The 22,341-nt window shown below is 50.6% G+C and overlaps 1 protein-coding gene across 5 annotated transcripts in view; it reads right to left on the reverse strand.

The window, feature by feature from the left end:
• Positions 1–2,856: 2,856 nt before the first annotated feature.
• Positions 2,857–22,341, reverse strand: part of M1AP (meiosis 1 associated protein) — a 186,431-nt gene continuing 166,946 nt past the window's right edge. For all 5 annotated transcript variants that reach the window (XM_063925955.1, XM_063925946.1, XM_063925965.1 and 2 more), the window contains one exon: positions 2,857–3,772. In XM_063925955.1, coding sequence (XP_063782025.1) covers positions 3,635–3,772 — 138 coding nt within the window. In that variant the 3' untranslated portion in view covers positions 2,857–3,634. The remainder of the gene's footprint in view (positions 3,773–22,341) is intronic.

The raw sequence follows: 22,341 nt of genomic DNA on the forward strand, positions 1-22,341 counted from the left end.
ATGGGGGAGGCCGGCAAGGCAGATTTTAGGAAGCGTTGAGGAGGCGTCTCTTCGAATTCCAGCTTGTATCCCTGAGACACAATCTGTATCGCCCAAGGATCCACCCGTGAACACACCCACTGGTGGCTGAAATTCTCGAGACGCGCCCCCACCACTCCTGGCTCCGCCTGAGGCGCCCCAGCGTCATGCGGTAGATTTAGAGGAGGCCGGGGAGGACTTCTGCTCCTGGGCGCTGGCTGCCTGATGCAGCTTTTTCCCTCTTCCCTTACCTCTGGCAAGGAAAGATGCCCCTCTGACCTTTTTGCTCCTTGGGGGACGAAAGGACTGCATTTGATAATACGGTGCTTTCTTCGGCTGTGAGGAAACATACGGCAAGAATTTTGACTTCCCATCAGTCGCCGTCGAAACGAAGTCTGAGAGACCGTCCCCAAACAATTCCTCACCCTTATATGGTAAAACTTCCATATGTCTTTTCGAATCAGCATCCCCTGTCCACTGCCTAGTCCATAGGACCCTTCTGGCAGATATGGACATTGCATTTATTTTAGAGCTGAGAGAACAAATGTCCCTCCGAGCATCCCGCATATACAGGACCGCGTCTTTGATATGCCCCAGGGTAAGATATTATCTCTGTCCATGGTGTCTAACTCCTCCGACAGAGAATCCGTCCATGCTGCAACTGCGCTGCACATCCATGCCGACGCAATGGCAGGCCTCAGGATAGTACCTGAATGTGTATACACAGCTTTCAGGATAGATTCCTGCTTTCTATCTGCAGGATCCTTAAGCGCGGCCATATCCGGAGACGGTAGGGCCACCTTCTTGGACAAGCGTGTCAACGCCTTGTCCACCCTGGGAGGGGCTTCCCAGCGTAACCTGTCCGTTGGCGGGAAAGGATACGCCATAAGTAACCTCCTGGGAATTATGACCTTCTTTTCTGGGGATTCCCACGCTTTTTCACATAATTCGTTTAATTCATGTGAAGGGGGGAAAGTTACCTCGTTTTTTCTCCCCGAACATATTAATCCTCTTGTCAGGGACAGGGATTTCCTCAGCAATGTGCAATACATCCTTCATTGCTATAATCATGTATCGGATGGCTTTAGTCATTTTAGGCTGCAATTTAGTCTCATCGTCGTCGACACTGGAGTCAGACTCCGTGTCGACATCCGTGTCAACTAACTTAGATAGTGGACACTTGAGAGACCCTGACAGCCCCTGCCCTGTGGGATCAGGCACTGGGTGAGACCCTGACTGTCCCGCGGCTTCAGCTTTATCCAACTTCTTATGTAAAGAGGTGACATTGTCATTCAACATCTTCCACATATCCATCCAACCTTGTGTCGACACCACATCCATCTGCCCTTGCTCCGCCTCCACATACCCTTCCGCCTCAAACATGTCGACACTGACGTACCGACACACCTCACACACTCTGGGAATGCTCTGACTGAGGACAGGACCCCACTAAGGCTTTTGGGGAGACTGAGAAGGAGAATGCCAGCACACACCACAGCGCTAGATAACCCAGGGATTTACACTACAATTAGTGTTTACCCTGTAGCTGCTGATATTCACCGATTTGTGCCTAAATTTATGTGACCCCCCTCTCTTTTTGCCCTTGGAGTACCTGGATACTGCAGGGGAGAGCCCAGGGAGCTTGCTTCCAGCGGAACTGTGAAGTAAAATGGCGCTGGTGTGCTGAGGAAGAAGGCCCCGTCCCCTCAGCGGCGGGCTTCTGTCCCGCTTTAATTTGTGTAAAAAAATGGCGGGGGTATCCCTATATACAGTCTAGGACTGTATATCAGGGTATTTTGCCACCAAGGTATCTTATTGCAGCCCAGGGCGCTGGGGGGGGGGGGTGCCCAGTGACCGGAGCATGTAAGTGTGCTGGGGAGCAATGGCGCACAGCTGCGGTGCTGTGCGCTACCTTCTGGAAGACCGGAGTCTTCGTGCTGCCGATTTTCGAAGTCTTCTTGCTTCTGGCCTTCAGTGCTTCTGACTCTGTGAGGGGGACGGCGGCGCGGCTCCGGGAACGGACCGCCAGTGTTCGATCCCTCTGGAGCTAATGGTGTCCAGTAGCCTAGAAGCGCAACCCGGATGCACGCAGGTAGGTTTGCTTCTCTCCCCTCAGTCCCTCGTAGCAGTGAGCCTGTTGCCAGCAGAGCTCACTGAACTTAAAAAACCTAACAAATCTCTCTTTTTCTAGCAGGCTCAGGAGAGCCCACTAGGTGCCTCTGCTCTGTCCGGGCACAGATTCTAACTGAGGTCTGGAGGAGGGGCATAGAGGGAGGAGCCAGTGCACACCAGATACAGTACTAAATCTTTCTTAGAGTGCCCAGTCTCCTGCGGAGCCCTTCTATTCCCCATGGTCCTTACGGAGTCCCCAGCATCCACTTAGGACGTTAGAGAAATGTCACTTCTGCGGCATCTGATGAATGCCGCAAAGGCAATAATACCTTGTTATTGGAGAACCACCACATGCCCTCCTGTCTCCCATTGGTTCCAGAGGCTTGATCATTATATGTTAATGGACGACTTATCATCCTTTGTGAAATCACCCTTGTTAAATTTTACCGCTACTTGGAGTAACTGGTTGGCCTTTGAAAATTCCTCTACCAACTCCATCTGGCCTCCCCCTTATGTGATACCCTGTAAACGCCACTGCGTGTTCCCTGCTGCCCTTCTCCCATCCTACGTCTCTCTACTTTCTATTTTCTGCTTCTTCTACTTCTTCCTTATCAGTATTCTTGTTGTGGTTGTATTGTTGATGTCTGTTTACATTTCGCTTTTATAGTATCAAATGCATCTACAAATGTGCAGTAATGTTTAATGATATACTGACTCTTCTTTGCATTTATCTGTTTATGGCCTTGACGGCCTCAATTGTTTATGTGCTTTTCCTTGAACTAATAAAAAACAGATTGTACTAAAATTGTATTTAGAATATTATAGTAAGAAATACAACAGAGTAGCTGCAAGTCTTTAAAAACAAAACAGTAACCGAGCTAAAGATATAATGGAACAGTGCTGCAATAATACTGGAAATACGAGATAGGAGGACCGTGGCGTCAGTGCTGGGGCAGTCCTGTAATCATCTTCTGGGAACCTTAACAACTACAGATAACATAAATACAATCCCTGGCACATATCAGATGGCACTATATGTCTCTAGCACTATATGTCTCCAGCAGATATCAGATGGTACAGTTATGTCTCTGGCACAGCGTGAGATGGCACTGTATGTCTCTGGCACAGCGTGAGAGGGCACTATATGTCTCTAGCACTATATGTCTCCAGCAGATATCAGATGGTACAGTTATGTCTCTGGCACAGCGTGAGATGGCACTGTATGTCTCTGGCACAGCGTGAGATGGCACTGTATGTCTCTGGCACAGCGTGAGATGGCACTGTATGTCTCTGGCACAGTGTGAGATGGCACTGTATGTCTCTGGCACAGCGTGAGATGGCACTGTATGTCTCTGGCACAGCGTGAGATGGCACTGTATGTCTCTGGCACGGCGTAAGATGGCACAATGATGTGAGGAAACTCTACTAAACAAGATGGATTTTGACATAAAAATACTTGGAAACTGCTAAATCTCAATAAATCTGGAAAGTGACTAAATCTGGTTTATTCTTCATCACACCGCAGAAATCTCATCTTGCTTGGTCCACTATCATCTGTAACAGGGCTCCGCTTGCGAAGAATTGGGGTTACCAGGGGTAATGGGGCGATAGTGGCCCGTGCTTTCCCACGGCCGGAAGGAACCTAAAAGTGGCAGAATAATGGAGTTATACACAGTGCTTATATTGTCACAATAATCAATCATTACATGATCCTCAGAGAATCACACCGTCCTGGAATGATGTAACCGTAAGTAGGGCTGATGTGATGATGTGTCTGGGTTACACCGGGAGAGAGCAGTGGTATATGTGCCTGGGTTACACCGGGAGAGAGCAGTGGTATATGTGCCTGGGTTACAGCAGGAGAGAGCAGTAGTATATGTGCCTGGGTTACACCGGGAGAGAGCAGTAGTATATGTGCCTGGGTTACACCGGGAGAGAGCAGTGGTATATGTGTCTGGGTTACACCGGGAGAGAGCAGTAGTATATGTGCCTGGGTTACACCGGGAGAGAGCAGTAGTATATGTGCCTGGGTTACACTGGGAGAGAGCAGTAGTATATGTGTCTGGGTTACACCAGGAGAGAGCAGTGGTATATGTGCCTGGGTTACACCAGGAGAGAGCAGTGGTATATGTGCCTGGGTTACACCGGGAGAGAGCAGTGGTATATGTGCCTGGGTTACACCGGGAGAGAGCAGTAGTATATGTGCCTGGGTTACACCAGGAGAGAGCAGTAGTATATGTGTCTGGGTTACACCGGGAGAGAGCAGTGGTATATGTGCCTGGGTTACACCGGGAGAGAGCAGTAGTATATGTGCCTGGGTTACACCGGGAGAGAGCAGTAGTATGTGCGCCTGGTTTACACCAGAAGAGAAGAGTAGTATATGCGCACGGGTTACACCGGGAGAGAGCAGTAGTATATGTGCCTGGGTTACACCGGGAGAGAGCAGTAGTATATGTGTCTGGGTTACACTGGGAAAGAGCAGTAGTATATGTGTCTGGGTTACACCAGGAGAGAGCAGTAGTATATGTGCCTGGGTTACACCGGGTAAGAGCAGTAGTATATGTGTGTGGGGTACACCAGGGGCAGGCCTATGCTACTGGGATCCTAGGCCTTTTGAGGGTTTTGGAGCCTGCAGTGTTTCTTGGGAGGCCTCCCAGGGAAGGATGGATCACTCTGGGTAGGAGGATGAAGCCAAGGCCCTGGAATCCCTGGAAAAGTGACAGTGGAGGCATTGCTGTAGCCAGGGACTGAGCATGTGATCATGGCTGGCTCAGTGACTGCAGGAACTGCAAATTGCCCCCAACTGGTGTCACCATCGGTGGAACCCACTAAACTGAGGGAAGCTGGTCTCTTGGGTGAATTCACTCTTGAGGGTGAAAGTCTCCATGCTTACCAGTAGTAAAGGGGTGGGTGAGGATGGCCAAATTCTGCTGGAGAGTCCAGTGGTGCAGTCCTCTAGTAGTGAAGATGAGTTTGCTAGTGAAGTTAGCGGTGATTGCTGCAAACAAGAGGCAGCTGAAAGAGCTCCTGGGATCTCACCTGGAAACCTGGTAGATGGAAGTTCGGTGCAGAGTGTGCTAGAATGTGATGAGACTATGGAGCTGATGGAAAAAGATGGTGTGGATGCTGTGGCAAAAGGTGGAGATGGCTGCTGCGATGGGAAAGCTTCCAAGATGGCGATGGTCTTAGACAATGCAGTAAGACCTTTCAAAATGGCTCTGGAGTATGCGTACCACAGTGCTGCTCATGTAGAGGAGGCAGCAGCCGGGAGGTGATGGAACACCGGGTCTCTGGTGGCCACTGCAGCTCTCTGTGGTCCTGTTCCCCCGATGCTGGCCCTAAAGGCAGCCTGTGTGGGTCCAGCATGGGCCGGGGGACTGTCAGCAGTTAAAGGAGGTGCTGAGGCTGGTCCCATGAATAAGTATACAGCAGCGGGTTTAGGCCTGACAACTGTGGAGACTTCAGGGGGCAAGCCAAAGAAGCACGGAAAGGACTGGTGTCAGGGAATCCCAGTGTGTCTGCAGGAAAGCTGGCACAAGGACTCCCTGCATTAAACAATGAATGCAACGCAATATGTGGCTGATTGTAAAAACCATACGCAATTCTCAGAACAGTAAAGATTTTTCCTATCTGCGCCAGGCAAGGTAATCCACAATTCCTGCGACACAAGAGGCTGGAAGTGGACATCACTGACGTCAGAGGCCCTCCTTAAAATTGCCCGGGCACACCTGCATTTTTTCAGACACACCCAGAAAATGTCAGGTTTCCGCCCAGAAACGCCGGCTTCCTGTCACTCAAACAGCGGCTGCATTGTGATCAGGATGTGTACGCATTTTATGTCATTATTTTTACTCGCGCATGCTGCACAGTCGCAGAGACCTCATTGAATGAGGTCCTAAGTTCTGTTTCACTGAATGGCCTTCAGGCGTTTGGAAAGAAATGGGAGCAAACAGATCAGAAGAGCCCTATAGTTTCTTTAACACACACATAATTACCAGACAGGACAGGGTTAAGGTCCTAGTGAGAAACGAGTCTCTCCCGTCATCAGACATCACTTTTTGGCTGTCTGGGTCTTGTACGGTTCTGTTGCCCCTTATTAAGTTCATCCACACAAAGGGCGTTTGGGGTGGGGCTTATTCTGTATGTGTTAGACTCCATTCTAATGGCGCGGAGACCCTGCATTTGCCGTTGTCTGCCTACGTTGGACGTGACAGGCTCCAGTGTTTCTATCAGGGGCAGCCCAGGAACTGTCACAAATGTGGGGATTTCCGGCACTTCAGTGGTGATTGTACAGTGATTAAAAGGAGATTTTAATCATTGTTAAATCTCTTTCTGCGAGGTACACTGGATTCCACAGGGAATAAGATCGGGGTGTAGAGCTGGAACTTGATCCAAGGCACCAACAGGCTAAAGCTATCACTGACCTGGTTTGGGAGTGTTGTGGACTCGGGGTTTCTTCCGGCGACCGGGAAGAGGAACCGCAACTGGGCCGCAGCAGAGATGGACGAATGTAAGTTTTCCTCATGCAGGATTAGATCGGCAGACAGGAGGCACGTGTGGACGCTGAGGGTCTCCTGAAAGACAAAACTTGAAAGGCGCTGATAAATCAGTGAAGAATACCCGGTGCTGGAGGCACAAACTGCGCTAAAGTGCACTGGGTGCTCGGAGACGCTGAGGTGCTTGGAGATACCGAGGTGCTTGGAGACACTGAGGTGCTTGGAGACACTGAGGTGCCTGGAGGCGCGGAGGCGCTTGGAGGCACCGAGGTGCTTGGAGGTACCGAGGTTCTTGGAGGTACAGAGGTGTTTAGAGGTACAGAGGTGCTTAGAGGCGCGGAGGCGCTTGGAGGCACTGAGGTGCGTGGAGGCGCTTGGACGCTTGGAGGCACAGTGATGCTTGAAGGCACGGAGGTGCGTGTAGGCGCTCGGGCGCTTGGAGGCACGGAGATGCTTGTTGGCACGGAGATGCTTGGAGGCACGGAAGTGTTTGGAGGCACGGAAGTGTTTGGAGGCACGTAAGTGCTTGGAGGCACGGAGATGCTTGGTGGCACGTAAGTGCTTGGAGGCACGGAGATGCTTGGAGGCACGGAAGTGTTTGGAGGCACGGAAGTGCTTGGAGGCACGGAGATGCTTGGAGGCACGGAAGTGCTTGGAGGCACGGAGATGATTGGAGGCACGGAAATGCTTGGAGGCATGGAAGTGCTTGGAGGCACAGAGATGCTTGGAGGCACGGAAAGTGCTTGGAGGCACGGAAATGCTTGCAGGCACGGAGACCGCAGGAACGTGGGAGCTCTGGAGATCACAGCTTCTGACGGCAGAATTGATGATACTCAGGCGCCGGAGCTCTGCCCGGCGTCTGAATTTAAACTTCCCGCCTCTCTCCGATTGGCGGAGAGCGCCGATGACGTCACCCGCCCATCTGACCCTCGTGGATGCCAGGCGTACTCGCAGCGCCCGTCCCCCGGACATCCGCCGGGACCAGCGCCAACAGAGCACCAGGAGCCGGGGACCACCAGCGGGGACGGCCGCCAGGAAGCCCAGCGCACCCGGAGGGGTAAGCGCGGCGGCCGCGGCGGCATGACATTACCCCCTCCTCTAGGAGTGGCCTCAGGACACTTTCCTGGTTTAGTTGGGTGTCTGGAATGAAAGATCCGAATTAGTCAGGGAGCGGTGACCTCAGAAGCCTTTATCCAACTTCTTTCTTCAAGTCCATAACCCTTCCATTCCACCAAATATTGTAAATTCTTGTGATAGTAACGAGAGTCCAGAATAGTTTTGATCTCAAATTCTGTCCCATTTTTAGTCTCTACTGAGGTTGAACTAGAAGGCTCTGAATAGAAGCGATTTAGTATGAGGGGACGAAGGAGAGAGACATGGAAAGAATTTGGTATACGAAAGTGAGGAGGCAAACCTAATTTGCAGACCACAGGATTCAGGACTTGTAAAACGGGGTAAGGACCGATGAACCTTGGAGCAAACTTCATAGTGGGTACTTTTAGACGAAGGTTGCGGGTGGAGAGCCATACCCTATCGCCGACTTTGTATTGAGGAGCGGCCCGAGAGCGGACTGAGATTTTCTTGAGATTAGCATGAACCCTACTCCAAATTTGACTGAAGTGTTGTAACGTGGAGGTTACCGCTGGAACCTCCTCCGATGGAAGGATTGGTAATTCCGGAACCCGTGGATGGAACCCGTAGTTGATGAAGAACGGAGATTCACCAGTGGAGGTATGAAACAAATGGTTATGGGCAAACTCTGCCCAGGGTAACAGTTCCACCCAGTCGTCCTGTGAAGGAGAAAGATAAACACGGAGAAAAGTCTCCAAATCCTGGTTGACTCGTTCGGTTTGCCCATTTGTTTGGGGATGATAGGCAGACGAGAATTTGAGTTTAATTCGTAAGGCAGAACAGAGAGCTCTCCAAAATCTGGCGGTGAACTGAACCCCTCGATCTGAGACCACCTCCAGAGGTAAACCATGTAACCGAAAGTGCTCCCGGATAAATAGCAAAGCCAGTTTGGGAGCTGTTGGTAGACCTGTCAACGGGACGAAGTGTGCCATCTTCGAAAAACGGTCGACAATCACCCAGATGGTATTGTAACCTTTGGAGTGGGGTAACTCGGTAATGAAGTCCATAGAAATATGGGTCCAGGGTTTCTTTGGAATGGACAAAGGACGAAGCAATCCGGCAGGAGGCAGATGAGGAATTTTGTGCTGTGTGCATTGAGGACAAGAACTAACATAATCCTGTATACCCCTCCTCATGGTATTCCACCAGTAAGACCTTCGCAGGAATTCGAACATTTTTTGGACCCCCGGGTGGCCGGAGAACTTTGAGATATGGGCCCACTGTAGTATTCTGGGTTGGAGTTCAACTGGTACTGACATTCTTCCAGGAGGAGGATCTATAGAAGTGGAAGCAGCGGAAATGGAGATTGGATTGAGGATTAAACTCCTTTCAAAGGAATTCTCTTCGTCTGAGGCAGTTACGGAACGAGACAGAGCGTCAGCTTTTGTATTGAAAGTCCCGGCCCAGTACTTAATAACAAAGGAGAATCGAGTAAAGAAAAGTGCCCATCTGGCCTGACGGGGATTCAAGCATTGAGCGGTCTTGATGTACAATAAGTTCTTGTGATCGGTGTAAATAGTAATCAGATGTTTGGCACCTTCTAACAAGTATCTCCATTCTTCCAAGGCGGATTTTATTGCCAACAGTTCCTGATCTGCAATAGTGTAGTTTTGCTCAGCAGGCGAGAACTTACGAGAATGGATCCCACATGGATGCAATATCTTGTCCGAAGAATACTGGGAAAGAACGGCTCCGACTCCGACTGAGGAAGCATCGACCTCCAGGAAGAACGGTTCTTCAAAATTTGGTTGTTGGAGTACTGAAGCGGATACAAAAGCTGATTTCAACCGTGCGAAAGCTTCCACAGCTTCGGGAGACCACAAACTCGGGTTGGAACCCTTTTTGGTCAATGCGGTAATGGGTGCAACAATGGTGGAAAAGTCCTTAATGAATTTCCTGTAGTAGTTTGCAAAGCCCAAGAACCGTTGTACTGCTTTCAAAGAGAGAGGCTGAGTCCAATCACGAATGGCAGTGAGTTTCTCCGGATCCATACGAAGCTCCGTACCCGAGATGACATAGCCAAGGAACGGAATTGACGATACCTCAAAAGTGCATTTGGAAATCTTGCCATAAAGATGATTCTTTCGTAGTCGGAGAAGTACCTCTTTGACCTGTGTCCTGTGTTCTGCCAGATTTTTGGAAAAAATCAGGATGCCGTCTAAATACACCACTACACTTTGGTATAACATGTCTCGAAAGATTTCGTTGACTAATCCCTGGAAGATGGCAGGGGCATTACTAAGGCCAAACGGCATCACCAGATATTCATAATGTCCATCCCTGGTATTGAAGGCGGTCTTCCATTCATCCCCTTCTCGGATGCGTATCAGATTATAGGCCCCCCTTAAATCGAGCTTGGAGAAAACGCGAGCGCCACGAACCCTATCAAATAACTCTGTGATTAGTGGCAATGGGTATTTATTCTTGATAGTAATATCGTTTAGGCCGCGGTAGTCAATACATGGTCTCAACCTCCCGTCCTTTTTCTTCACGAAAAAGAAGCCCGCTCCAGCCGGGGAGATAGAGGAGCGAATGAATCCCTTGCGCAGATTGGACTTAATATAGTCCGACATAGCTTGAGTCTCAGGAAGTGACAGAGGATATGTGCGGCCACGGGGCGGCATCTTCCCTGGGATAAGGTCAATGGGACAGTCCCAAGGCCTATGGGGAGGTAACTGGTCAGCTGCCTGTTCCGAAAACACATTCTTGAACTCTTGATATGCCTCCGGAATAGGCTCTTCATCCGACTTAGAAGACACACGGAGTGGACAGACGGGAGTGAGACAGTTAGCGTGACAAAAAGAACTCCAAGACAGAATCTGTGAAGACTTCCAGTCGACGTGGGGGTTATGGGTTTTGAGCCAAGGCAACCCGAGGACAAGGTCGTGAGGCATCTCCGGAATCCCTAGGAGCTCCAGATGTTCCTGATGTAGCGCTCCGACCTGCAGCCTAACGGGCTCTGTGCGATATGTAATGAGGCCATTGGATATTCTGGTTCCATTAATAGCAGTCAAAGAAATAGGCCGTTTGATTGACCACAACTTTAAACCCAGACCTTGGGCACAGGAGAAGGAAACGAAATTCCCAGCAGCCCCAGAGTCCAATAGGGCATTAAAAGATTTGGCAACTGACTTGGAAGTCAAAGACACGGAAAGTAAACAATCCAAAGTCGGAGAAGATTTGGACGTGACTCCCAACTTGACTCCTCCAGAACAAGCTAGGGCTGCCCGTTTCCCAGACGGGATTTACAAAACTTGAGGAAATGATCTGCGGCTCCACAGTAAAGGCAAAGTTTACCCTCACGATGACGCTGTCATTCCTCCGGAGACAGTCGGGACCGGTTAATTTGCATGGGTTCGTCCGAACTGGGCACAACCGCCGGCCTAGGAGGAGGATGCCGGAACCTGGAACGATCTGAACGACTACGTTCTCCTCCACGCTCCTGCATCCGAAGATCCACCTTGACGCAGAGGGAGATCAACTCTTCTAATGAATCCGGCAGATCCCTAGTGACCAACTCATCTTTCAGCCGGTCGGAGAGACCGTTCCAGAAGGCAGCCCTCAGGGCGTTGTTATTCCAGCAAAGTTCAGAGGCAATGGTCTGGAAATGAACCACGTACTGACCCACGGAGCGGGAGCCCTGACGGACACGGAGCAAGTCAGAAGAAGCAGTGGTCATCCTGCCGGGCTCATCGAAGATTCTTCTTCTAAAGGACGTGATGAAGTTGGTGTAGTTGGAAACCACGGAATCAGATCGTTCCCATAACGGAGACACCCAATCCAATGCTGACCCTTCGAGCAGGGAAATAATATATGCCACCTTAGATCGATCCGTAGGGAAATTATGAGAGAGAAGCTCGAAGTGCACCTCGCACTGGTTTAGAAAACCACGACAATTCTTTAGATTCCCATTATAGCGGGAAGGAGTAGGAAGCTGAAGGCGTGACCTGGTACCGGCCGGAGGTTGGACGTTACTGGAAACGACAACTGGAGCAGCTACGGGAACAGAAACCGGAATTACGGAAGCTAAGGATGCTTGAATTTGATCCAATCGGCCGGACAATTCCTGGAGATATTGCATCACCTGGCCCTGTGTCGCCTCCTGAGTCTGAACTCGGGAAGCCAAACTTTGGATGGCGCTCGACTCTGTGTTCCGATCCCCCGGGTCCATGTGGCCTGAGTATACTATCACTGACCTGGTTTGGGAGTGTTGTGGACTCGGGGTTTCTTCCGGTGACCGGGAAGAGGAACCGCAACTGGGCCGCAGCAGGGATGGCCGAATGTAAGTTTTCCTCATGCAGGATTAGATCGGCAGACAGGAGGCACGTGTGGACGCTGAGGATCTCCTGAAAGACAAAACTTGAAAGGCGCTGATAAATCAGTGAAGAATACCCGGTGCTGGAGGCACAAACTGCGCTAAAGTGCACTGGGTGCTCGGAGACGCTGAGGTGCTTGGAGACGCTGAGGTGCTTGGAGATACCGAGGTGCTTGGAGACACTGAGGTGCTTGGAGACACTGAGGTGCCTGGAGGCGCGGAGGTGCTTGGAGGTACCGAGGTGCTTGGAGGTACAGAGGTGTTTAGAGGTACAGAGGTGCTTAGAGGCGCGGAGGCGCTTGGAGGCACTGAGGTGCGTGGAGGCACGGAGGTGCGTGGAGGCGCTTGGAGGCACGGTGATGCTTGAATGCACGGAGGTGCGTGGAGGCGTTCGGGCGCTTGGAGGCACGGAAGTGCTTGGAGGCACGGAGATGCTTGGTGGCACGGAAGTGCTTGGAGGCACGGAAGTGCTTGGAGGCACGGAGATGCTTGGAGGCACGGAAGTATTTGGAGGCACGGAAGTGCTTGGAGGCACGGAGATGCTTGGTGGCACGGAAGTGCTTGGAGGCACGGAGATGCTTGGAGGCACGGAAGTGTTTGGAGGCACGGAGATGCTTGGAGGCACGGAAGTGCTTGGAGGCACGGAGATGCTTGGAGGCACGGAAGTGCTTGGAGGCACGGAGATGCTTGGAGGCACGGAAATGCTTGGAGGCACGGAGATGCTTGGAGGCACGGAAGTGCTTGGAGGCACGGAGATGCTTGGAGGCACGGAGATGCTTGGAGGCACGGAGATGCTTGGAGGCACGGATGTGCTTGGAGGCACGGAGATGCTTGGAGGCACGGAAGTGCTTGGAGGCACGGAGATGCTTGGAGGCACGGAAGTGCTTGGAGGCACGGAGATGCTTGGTGGCACGGAAGTGCTTGGAGGCACGGAGATGCTTGGAGGCACGGAAGTGTTTGGAGGCACGGAGATGCTTGGAGGCACGGAGTTGCTTGGAGGCACGGAGTTGCTTGGAGGCACGGAAGTGCTTTGAGCCACGGAAATGCTTGGAGGCACGGAGATGCTTGGAGGCACGGAAGTGCTTGGAGGCACGGAAGTGCTTGGAGGCACGGAAGTGCTTGGAGGTACGGAAATGCTTGCAGGCACGGAGACCGCAGGAACATGGGAGCTCTGGAGATCACAGCTTCTGACGGCAGAATTGATGATACTCAGGCGCCGGAGCTCTGCCCGGCGTCTGAATTTAAACTTCCCGCCTCTCTCCGATTGGCGGAGAGCGCCGATGACGTCACCCGCCCATCTGACCCTCGTGGATGCCAGGCGTACTTGCGGCGCCCGTCCCCCGGACATCCGCCGGGACCAGCGCCAACAGAGCACCAGGAGCCGGGGACCACCAGCGGGGACGGCCGCCAGGAAGCCCAGTGCACCCGGAGGCATGCCGCGGCGGCATGACAAAAGCTTTGACTGTTCCCAGGATGCATAGCGCCGCCTCCTCTATAGCCCCGCCTCCAGGCACTGGAGCTCAGTTTTGTTAACCAGTCCAATGCAGTAGCAGGTAAGAGAGACGGAAGATGTTAGTCACATAGAACCACATTCTCACGATAGGAGAAGGTATCAGCGGCTAATGCAATACAAACCCAAAGAAGCTAAGTGCGTCAGGGTGGGCGCTCTCTGGAATCCAGTTTACCTCGCAGAAAGAGATTTAACAATGGTAAGTCTTACCATATATCTCCTTTTCTGCAGCGGGGTACACTGGTATTCCACAGGGAATAACATCGGGGATGTCCTAAAGCAGTTCCTCATGGGAGGGGACACACTACAAGAATCCGGCGTCCAAAGGAAGCATCCTGGGAGGTGGAAGTATCAAAGGCATAGAACCTAATGAACGTGTTCACTGAGGACCACGTAGCCGCCTTGCACAATTGTTCTGCGGACGCGCCATGGCGGGCCACCCAAGAAGGTCCAAAAGACTGAGTAGAATGGGCCTTGATAGCAGCAGGAGCTGGAAGACCAGCCTGCGCATAAGTTTGTGCAATCACCATTCTAATCCATCTGGCCAATGTTTGCTTATTCGCAGGCCAGCCACGTTTGTGAAAACCAAAAAAGGACAAAAAGGGAGCCCAAGCTGACGGAGGCAGTCCTCTCCACATATATAAGGAGAGCCTGTACCACATCCAAAGACCGCTCTTTGAAGTACAAACAAGGAGAGATAGAGGCTGGAACCACAATCTCTTGGTTAAGTAGGAAAGATGACACCATGATAACCAGGGCGAGTTCGAAGAACAGCCAGGTCACGGTGAAAAATCAGAAAGGGTAGACGACAGGACAAAGCGTCTAAGTCCGACACCCTCCTAGCAGAGGCAATAGCCAGCAGAAACACAACCTTAAGTGTAAGGCATTTAAGCTCCACAGACTCAAGAGGTTCAAATGGAGACTCTTGCAGGGCATCGAGAAGAACAGACAGATCCCATGGAGCCACAGGAGGGACATAGGGAGGCTGAATCCATAAAACAGCTTGAGTGAAAGTATGAACGTCAGGAAGAGACGCAATTTTTCTCTGAAACCACACCGACAAGGCAGATATATGAACCTTGAGGGAGGCCAAACGAAGGCCTAAGTCCAGGCCTTGTTGCAGAAAAGCCAAAAGTCTGGCAGTGCTGAACTTGTATGCATCATAATTCTTATTAGCACACCAGGCAAAATAAGAATTCCAGACCCTATAATAAATCTGAGCCGAAGCCGGTTTACAGGCTTTCAACATAGTTTGAACGACCATCTCAGAGAATCCTTTGGCCCTCCGGAGTGAAACTTCAAGAGCCACGCCATCAAAGCCAGTCTGGCCAGGTCAGGGTAGACATAAGGGCCCTGAACAAGGAGGTCTGGACATTGAGGAAGTAGAAGAGGACGCTCTATCGAGAGACCCTGCAGGTCTGAGAACCAATGCCGTCCCGTCTGGGCCCCGCAGGAGCATCTAGAAGTGGAATTCCTCCTTCTTGCTTGAACTTCTGGATCACCCTGGGCAGAAGAGACACCGGAGGGAACACGTACGGCAGCCAAAAGTTCCATGGAATTGCCAGTGTGTCCATGAATGCTGCTTCGGGATCACTTGTGCTTGCTCCAAAGACTGGAACCTTGTGATTGTGTCGAAACGCCATCAGGTCTACATCTGGTAGGTCCCACTTGTCCACTAGGAGTTGAAAGACTTCCGGATGAAGACTCCACTCTCCGGTGTGTACGTCCTGATGACTGAGGAAGTCCGCTTCCCAGTTGAGGACTCCTGGAATGAACACTGCCGATATGGCTGGCAGATGGCGTTCCGCCCATTGAAGGATTTTTGACACTTCCATCATTGCCATGCGGCTTCGAGTGCCGCCTTGATGATTTATGTACGCCACCATGGTGGCGTTGTCTGACTGCACTTGAACAGGCCTGTTCTGTACCAGAGGCAGGGCAAGTTTCAGCGCATTGAATACTGCCCGTAATTCCAGAATATTTATCGGGAGGAGAGATTCCTCCCTGGTCCACCGACCCTGAAGAGAGTGTTGCTCCAACACTGCACCCCAACCCTGCAGACTGGCATCCATCGTTAGGAGGACCCAGTTGGAGATCCAGAAGGGACGACCCCTGCTCAATTGATGGTCCTGTAGCCACCAGCTCAGCGACAGATGGACCTCCGGAGTCAATGATATCATTTGAGACCTGATCCGGTGAGGCAGGCCGTCCCACTTGGAAAGGATTAACCTCTGTAGAGGGCGGGAATGAAATTGAGCGTACTCTACCATGTCGAAAGCCAACACCATGAGGTCTAGTACTTGCATCGTCGAGTGTATCGACACTCTTGGACAAGAGAGAAAGCATTGTATCCTGTCCTGAAGTTTCAGGACCTTCTCTGGAGACAAGAACAAACATTGGTTGTGTATGTCCAGTAATGCCCCCAGGTGCACCATGCTCTGAGCAGGGACCAGTGAGGATTTCTTCTAATTGATGAGCCACCTGTGGGCTTGTGGGAATTGGACCGTCAGTTCCAGATGACGGGTGAGAACCTCTGGGGAGTTCGCCAGGATCAGCAAGTCGTCCAGATAGTAGTTTAGAATTACAGTCGACTGATGTCACATGCCAGCAGTAGTTCTGTGTCCATAATGCATCCAGACACAATCCTTACTCGGCACACTGGAAGCGCTATCCTACCAGTAGCTTTCAGAAGCAATCCACCTCATTCCTCTCAGGTCAAAAACTCCACTCTCTCTGTACCAATAGCCCCTGTTTGTTAACCTCAAACCTTTGTCTGTCCTACCATAAGGCGACACCTTCTGGCTCTGTATTGGGTGGGTTACATTAAAGGGGCTGACTACAGAACACTTTCAGATAGACCTACTTTCACATGTCCAGGCATGACCTCTAGCACACAATAGATAACTAAATGAACCTTAATTAATCTGATTGTGTAGCCTGGAATCCATTGTGTGGGGAAGAATGAGGGGAGGGTGTATGGACTGACATCTGAGACTGGCTGTATCTCCAACAGCAAACAAACAGGTTATTAAAGCAGTCACATGGGGGGGGGGGGGGGGGGGGCAACATTATTTTACAAACTATAATACAATAACCAGTACATTCATATATATACATCTTCATATGCATTCTGTACAAAACATCAGGCTAGACATATTATTCCCTGATAAACACAAACACATATAACAGAGGGATTATGTTTCACAATAATATGTGATGTCCAGTTCTACAGTTCTATTGGGAATCCAGACAGCATGCTGTATAGGTGATAACAGTTTTTTGCTGCCCCTTTGCACTTACGCACTGAATCCAGAAACAGGCTGGCAAAAAGTACTCCTCATGAGCCAGCTGGGGCTGCGTCCGTTGTAGTAATATATGATAGACATTGTCTGGCATTGTCAGAAAAATCCAGAGGTAGCTCTGCCTCAACTGCTTGAATCCAGGCTTCAATACCTTTTGCAGCCCAAGAGGCTGCCATGGTGGGTCTATGTACAGCACCTGCATGAGTGTAAATAGACTTCAAGAATCCCTCCACACGCTTATCCGTAGATTCCTTCAGAGTGGTGACGGTAGTGACAGGCAGAGCAGATGACACCACAAGACGGACTACATGTGAGTCCACTGGTGGTGGGGCATCTTTTTAGACAGGGAAAATTTCTTTCCTGGATACTCCCAGGATTCCTGACATATGTCAATTGTCAGAATGTGGTAAGACTAATTTAGTGACCTTCTGACGTTTGAACTTATCAGGTTTCTTAGATGTATCTGGAGGTTCTGCGTCATCAATCTGAAGAATCAGTTTGATAGCTTTCACTAGGTCAGGAACATCAACCTATGTCGCAGATTCCTCATCAGAAGCAGCTGTATCAGTGTCTGATGGATCAATATATTCCCCATCCTCACTGGATGAAGTATGCGAAACATGAGTGGATTATGAGGAAGAAATGGCCCGCTTAGATGACCCTTTGGTCCCAGTAGGGCGAGGGTTAGGCTCTCGTTTAACCAAGGACTGAGTTAATTGCTGTAACTGGTATGACAGAGTATCCGCCCATGGCGGATTAACTGCAGGGACAATATGTGGCTGTAATGGCACAGGAGGTCCCACAGGGGGCGTAAGTCGTGTTACAAGCATAGTCAGTAACTGCAGGGACAATATGTGGCTGTAATGGCACAGGAGGTCCCACAGGGGGTGTAAGTCGTGTTACAAGCGTAGTCAGTAACTGCAGGGACAATATGTGGCTGTAATGGCACAGGAGGTCCCACAGGGGGCGTAAGTCGTGTTACAAGCATAGTCAGCATATTTGAAAAACCAGCCCAAGGTGGGTCTTGATTAGCCACTGGTGCTGCGGGCTGACTGGGGGGTGCAGAACACCCAGTACCCGAACCCTCAGCAGAGGTCTTTTCCTCAGGTAAATCCGGGGTGCCAGCACTGCATGACGCAGGAGCGTCTGCGGAGTTCCCGCCCTGTGCAGCAGACATTATTGGGAATGTAGCCCTAGGGCGTGACAGTACAATATAGCCAGACAAGCACAATACCTAACAAAAAACCCCTGTGTTATGTGACCGCAAATACAGAGCACAGAGGATTTAAGTGGTATAAAGTGACGGAAATACACAGTGAAGAATACAAACAGTATATGCTGTGGAGCACTATATGGTATAGGAGACCCTGACGCACTTAGACCCCCAGGGTACAGAATATAGTGATAGCAATATGTGTGAGATACACAGAATGGAAACCACACAGCAGCTACAGGCACACACAGTCACATGTATAATGCAGAAATTATTACATATAACAATAAATCTGCACTGGACTAGTAATACTACGTAAAGGTATGTATGTATACAGATATAACAATGCACAGTAAAGACTGGATGTATATCACAGGGTACTTGTAGTAAATATCCCTGTAGTTATGCACTTGTTCTTAACACTGTCTAAATGACATGTAGAATACATAAGTGTCCTGTAAATGCACAGCGCTGATGATGCAGGCCGCTTTACAGAGGAGACAGGTTCCAGAATCAGCGCAGCTCTGTGTAATGGCGCCCAAACGCTGACAGGGAGTGAGGGAGAGAGAGATGCAGCTCCAGGGCGGGAACATCTGCTGTAGATGGCGCCTGGGGCTGGGGGAGGGGCTACAGGTCAGCGCCTTATCCCCTCTGCTGGACTTCACCACCGGGTACTATGGAGCCTATGTGAAATGGATTTTAGTAAATCCGACCTGTGCCCCTTGCCCTGGTGGATATAGTGGGGTCCCTGCACGGCCACAGTGTCCACGCCAGTGGCGCGATCCATCTCCTGGGACTGCGACCGGATCACGATTTTGGCGGGTCCCACCAGGGGACCCTCTTACCTCTTCCCTGAATTACGGTCACGCGATCCAGGAGAGCAGCGGCGGTATGTGTGCCTTACGGGAACTGGAGCGCCTCCACTGCAAACCAGGGCGCGGGAGTATACAGCGCCGCTGGGGGACGTGAGGGAGCCGCAGCACGATATGTCAGAGTGACATATAGCATCTAGAGCCTGTGCTGCGGCCCTTGAAGTCTTTTTTTCTTTAAAAAAAGCTCTTTTCAGTGCTGCCCGGCGCAGCCCTCCCTGTTACCTGCCTGCACTGCAGGCACCAACTTACACACTGAGCTCCAGTGCCTGGAGGCGGGGATATAGAGGAGGCGGTGCACTGCATCCTGGGAACAGTCAAAGCTTTAGCCTGTTGGTGCCTCGGATCAAGATCCAACTCTACTTCCCGATGTTGTTCCCTGTGGAATACCAGTGTACCCCGCTGCATAAATGTGCATTATGTGGTCAAATGGGGCATAGCTGAAAAGAATGCAGAAAAGTAAGGTGACCCTTTGTGGCATTGAAGGACACGCATACATTAGATGCCCCGATACTGCGCTCAGTACAGCGGGGGAGGCGGTAGATGCTGTAGAGGTAACTGGTGATAATAGCATGGTGGAGATTATTACACACCAAGACATGTCACGCCATTTACAGGTGGTAGCGAGGGAAAGCCGGGGAGGAGGTAAGAGGAACGGTGGAAAAGGAAAAGCTAAAACAAAAAATAAGATTTTACTTACCGATAAATCTATTTCTCGTAGTCCGTAGTGGATGCTGGGGACTCCGTCAGGACCATGGGGATATAGCGGCTCCGCAGGAGACAGGGCACAATAATAAAAGCTTTAGGATCAGGTGGTGTGCACTGGCTCCTCCCCCTATGACCCTCCTCCAAGCCTCAGTTAGGATACTGTGCCCGGACGAGCGTGCATAATAAGGAAGGATATTGAATCCCGGGTAAGACTCATACCAGCCACACCAATCACACCGTACAACCTGTGATCTGAACCCAGTTAACAGTATGATAACAACGAAGGAGCCTCTGAAAAGATGGCTCACAACAAGAATAACCCGATTTTTGTAACAATAACTATGTACAAGTATTGCAGACAATCCGCACTTGGGATGGGCGCCCAGCATCCACTACGGACTACGAGAAATAGATTTATCGGTAAGTAAAATCTTATTTTCTCTGACGTCCTAGTGGATGCTGGGGACTCCGTCAGGACCATGGGGATTATACCAAAGCTCCCAAACGGGCGGGAGAGTGCGGATGACCCTGCAGCACCGAATGAGAGAACTCCATGTCCTCCTCAGCCAGGGTATCAAATTTGTAGAATTTAGCAAACGTGTTTTCCCCTGACCAAGTAACTGCTCGGCAAAGTTGTAAAGCCGAGACCCCTCGGGCAGTCGCCCAAGATGAGCCCCCTTCCTTTTGGAATGGGCTTTTACCGATTTTGGCTGTGGCAGGCCTGCCACAGAATGTGTAAACTGAATTGTATTACAAATCCAACGAGCAATCGTCTGCTTAGAAGCAGGAGCACCCATCTTGTTGGGTGCATACAGGCTAAACAGCGAGTCAGATTTTCTGACTCCAGCCTTCCTGGAAACATATTTTTCAGGGCCCTGACAACGTCAAGTAACTTGGAGTCCTCCAAGTCCCTAGTACCCGCAGGTACCACAATAGGTTGGTTCATGTGAAAAACAGAAAACACCTTAAGGAGAAATTGAGGACGAGTCCTCAATTCTGCCCTGTCAGAATGAAAAATTAAGTAAGGGCTTTATATATGATAAAGCCGCCAATTCTGACACACGCCTGGCTGAAGCCAGGGCTAATAGCATCGTCACCTTCCATGTGAGATATTTTAAGTCCACAGTGGTGAGTGGTTCAAACCAATGTGACTTTAGGAAACTCAAAACAACATTGAGATCCCAAGGTGCCACTGGGGCACAAAAGGAGGCTGTATATGCAGTACCCCTTTTACAAACATCTGAACGTCAGGCACTAAAGCCAGTTCTTTCTGGAAGAAATTCGACAGGGCCGAAATTTGAACCTTAATGGACCCTAATTTTAGGCCCATAGACAGTCCTGTTTTCAGGAAATGTAGGAAACGACCCAGTTGGAATTCCTCTGTAGGGACCTTCTTGGCCCCACACCACGCAACATATCTTCGCCAAATGCGGTGAAAATGTTTTGCGGTTACATCCTTCCTGTCTTCGACCAGGGTAGGGATGACTTCATCTGGAATGCCCTTTCAGGATCCGGCGTTCAACCGCCATGCCGTCAAACGCGGCCGCGGTAAGTCTTGGAACAGACAAGGCCCCTGCTGGAGCAGGTCCTTTCTTAAAGGTAGAGGCCACGGGTCTTCCGTGAACATCTCTTGAAGTTTCGGGTACCAAGTCCTTCTTGGCCAATCCGGAACCACGAGTATCATTCTTACTCATCTCCCTCTTATGATTCTCTGTACTTTTTGTATGAGAGGCATAGGAGGGAACACATACTCTGACTGGTACATCCACAGTGTTACCAGAGCGTCCACCGCTATTGCCTGAGGGTCCCTTGACCTGGCGCAATATCTAGTTTTTTGTTCAGGCGGGACGCCATCATGTCCACCTTTGGTTTTTCACAACGGTTTACAATCATGTGGAAGACTTCCCGATGAAGTCCCCACTCTCCCGGGTGGAGGTCATGCCTGCTGAGGAAGTCTGCTTCCCAGTTTTCCACTCCCGGAATGAACACTGCTGAGAGTGTTATCACATGATTTTTCACCCAGCGAAGAATCCTTGCAGTTTCTGCCATTTCCCTCCTGCTTCTTGTGCCGCCCTGTCTGTTTACGTGGGCGACTGCCGTGATGTTGTCCCACTGGATCAATACCGGCTGACCTTGAAGCAGAGGTCTTGCTAAGCTTAGAGCATTGTAAATTGCCCTTAGCTCCAGTATATTTATGTGGAGAGAAGTCTCCAGACTCGATCACACTCTCTGGAAATTTTTTCCTTGTGTGACTGCTCCCCAGCCACTCAGGCTGGCATCCGTGGTCACCAGGACCCAGTCCTGAATGCCGAATCTGCGGCCCTTTCATAGATGAGCACTCTGCAGCCACCGCAGAAGAAACACCCTTGTCCTTGGAGACAGGGTTATCCGCTGATGCATCTGAAGATGCGATCCGGACCATTTTTCCAGCAGATCCCACGTAAAGGTTCTTGCGTGAAATCTACCGAATGGGATCGCTTTGTAAGAAACCACCATTTTTCACAGGATCCTTGTGCAATGATGCACTGATACTTTTCCTGGTTTTAGGAGGTTCCTGACTAGCTCGGATAACTCCCTGGCTTTCTTCTCCGGGAGAAAACATCCTTTTCTGGACTGTGTCCAGAATCATCCCTAGGAACAGTAGACGTGTCGTCGGAAAAAACTGCG

Source organism: Pseudophryne corroboree, chromosome 1 (assembly GCF_028390025.1).
Source record: "Pseudophryne corroboree isolate aPseCor3 chromosome 1, aPseCor3.hap2, whole genome shotgun sequence".
NCBI classification, from domain to species: Eukaryota; Metazoa; Chordata; class Amphibia; order Anura; family Myobatrachidae; genus Pseudophryne; species Pseudophryne corroboree.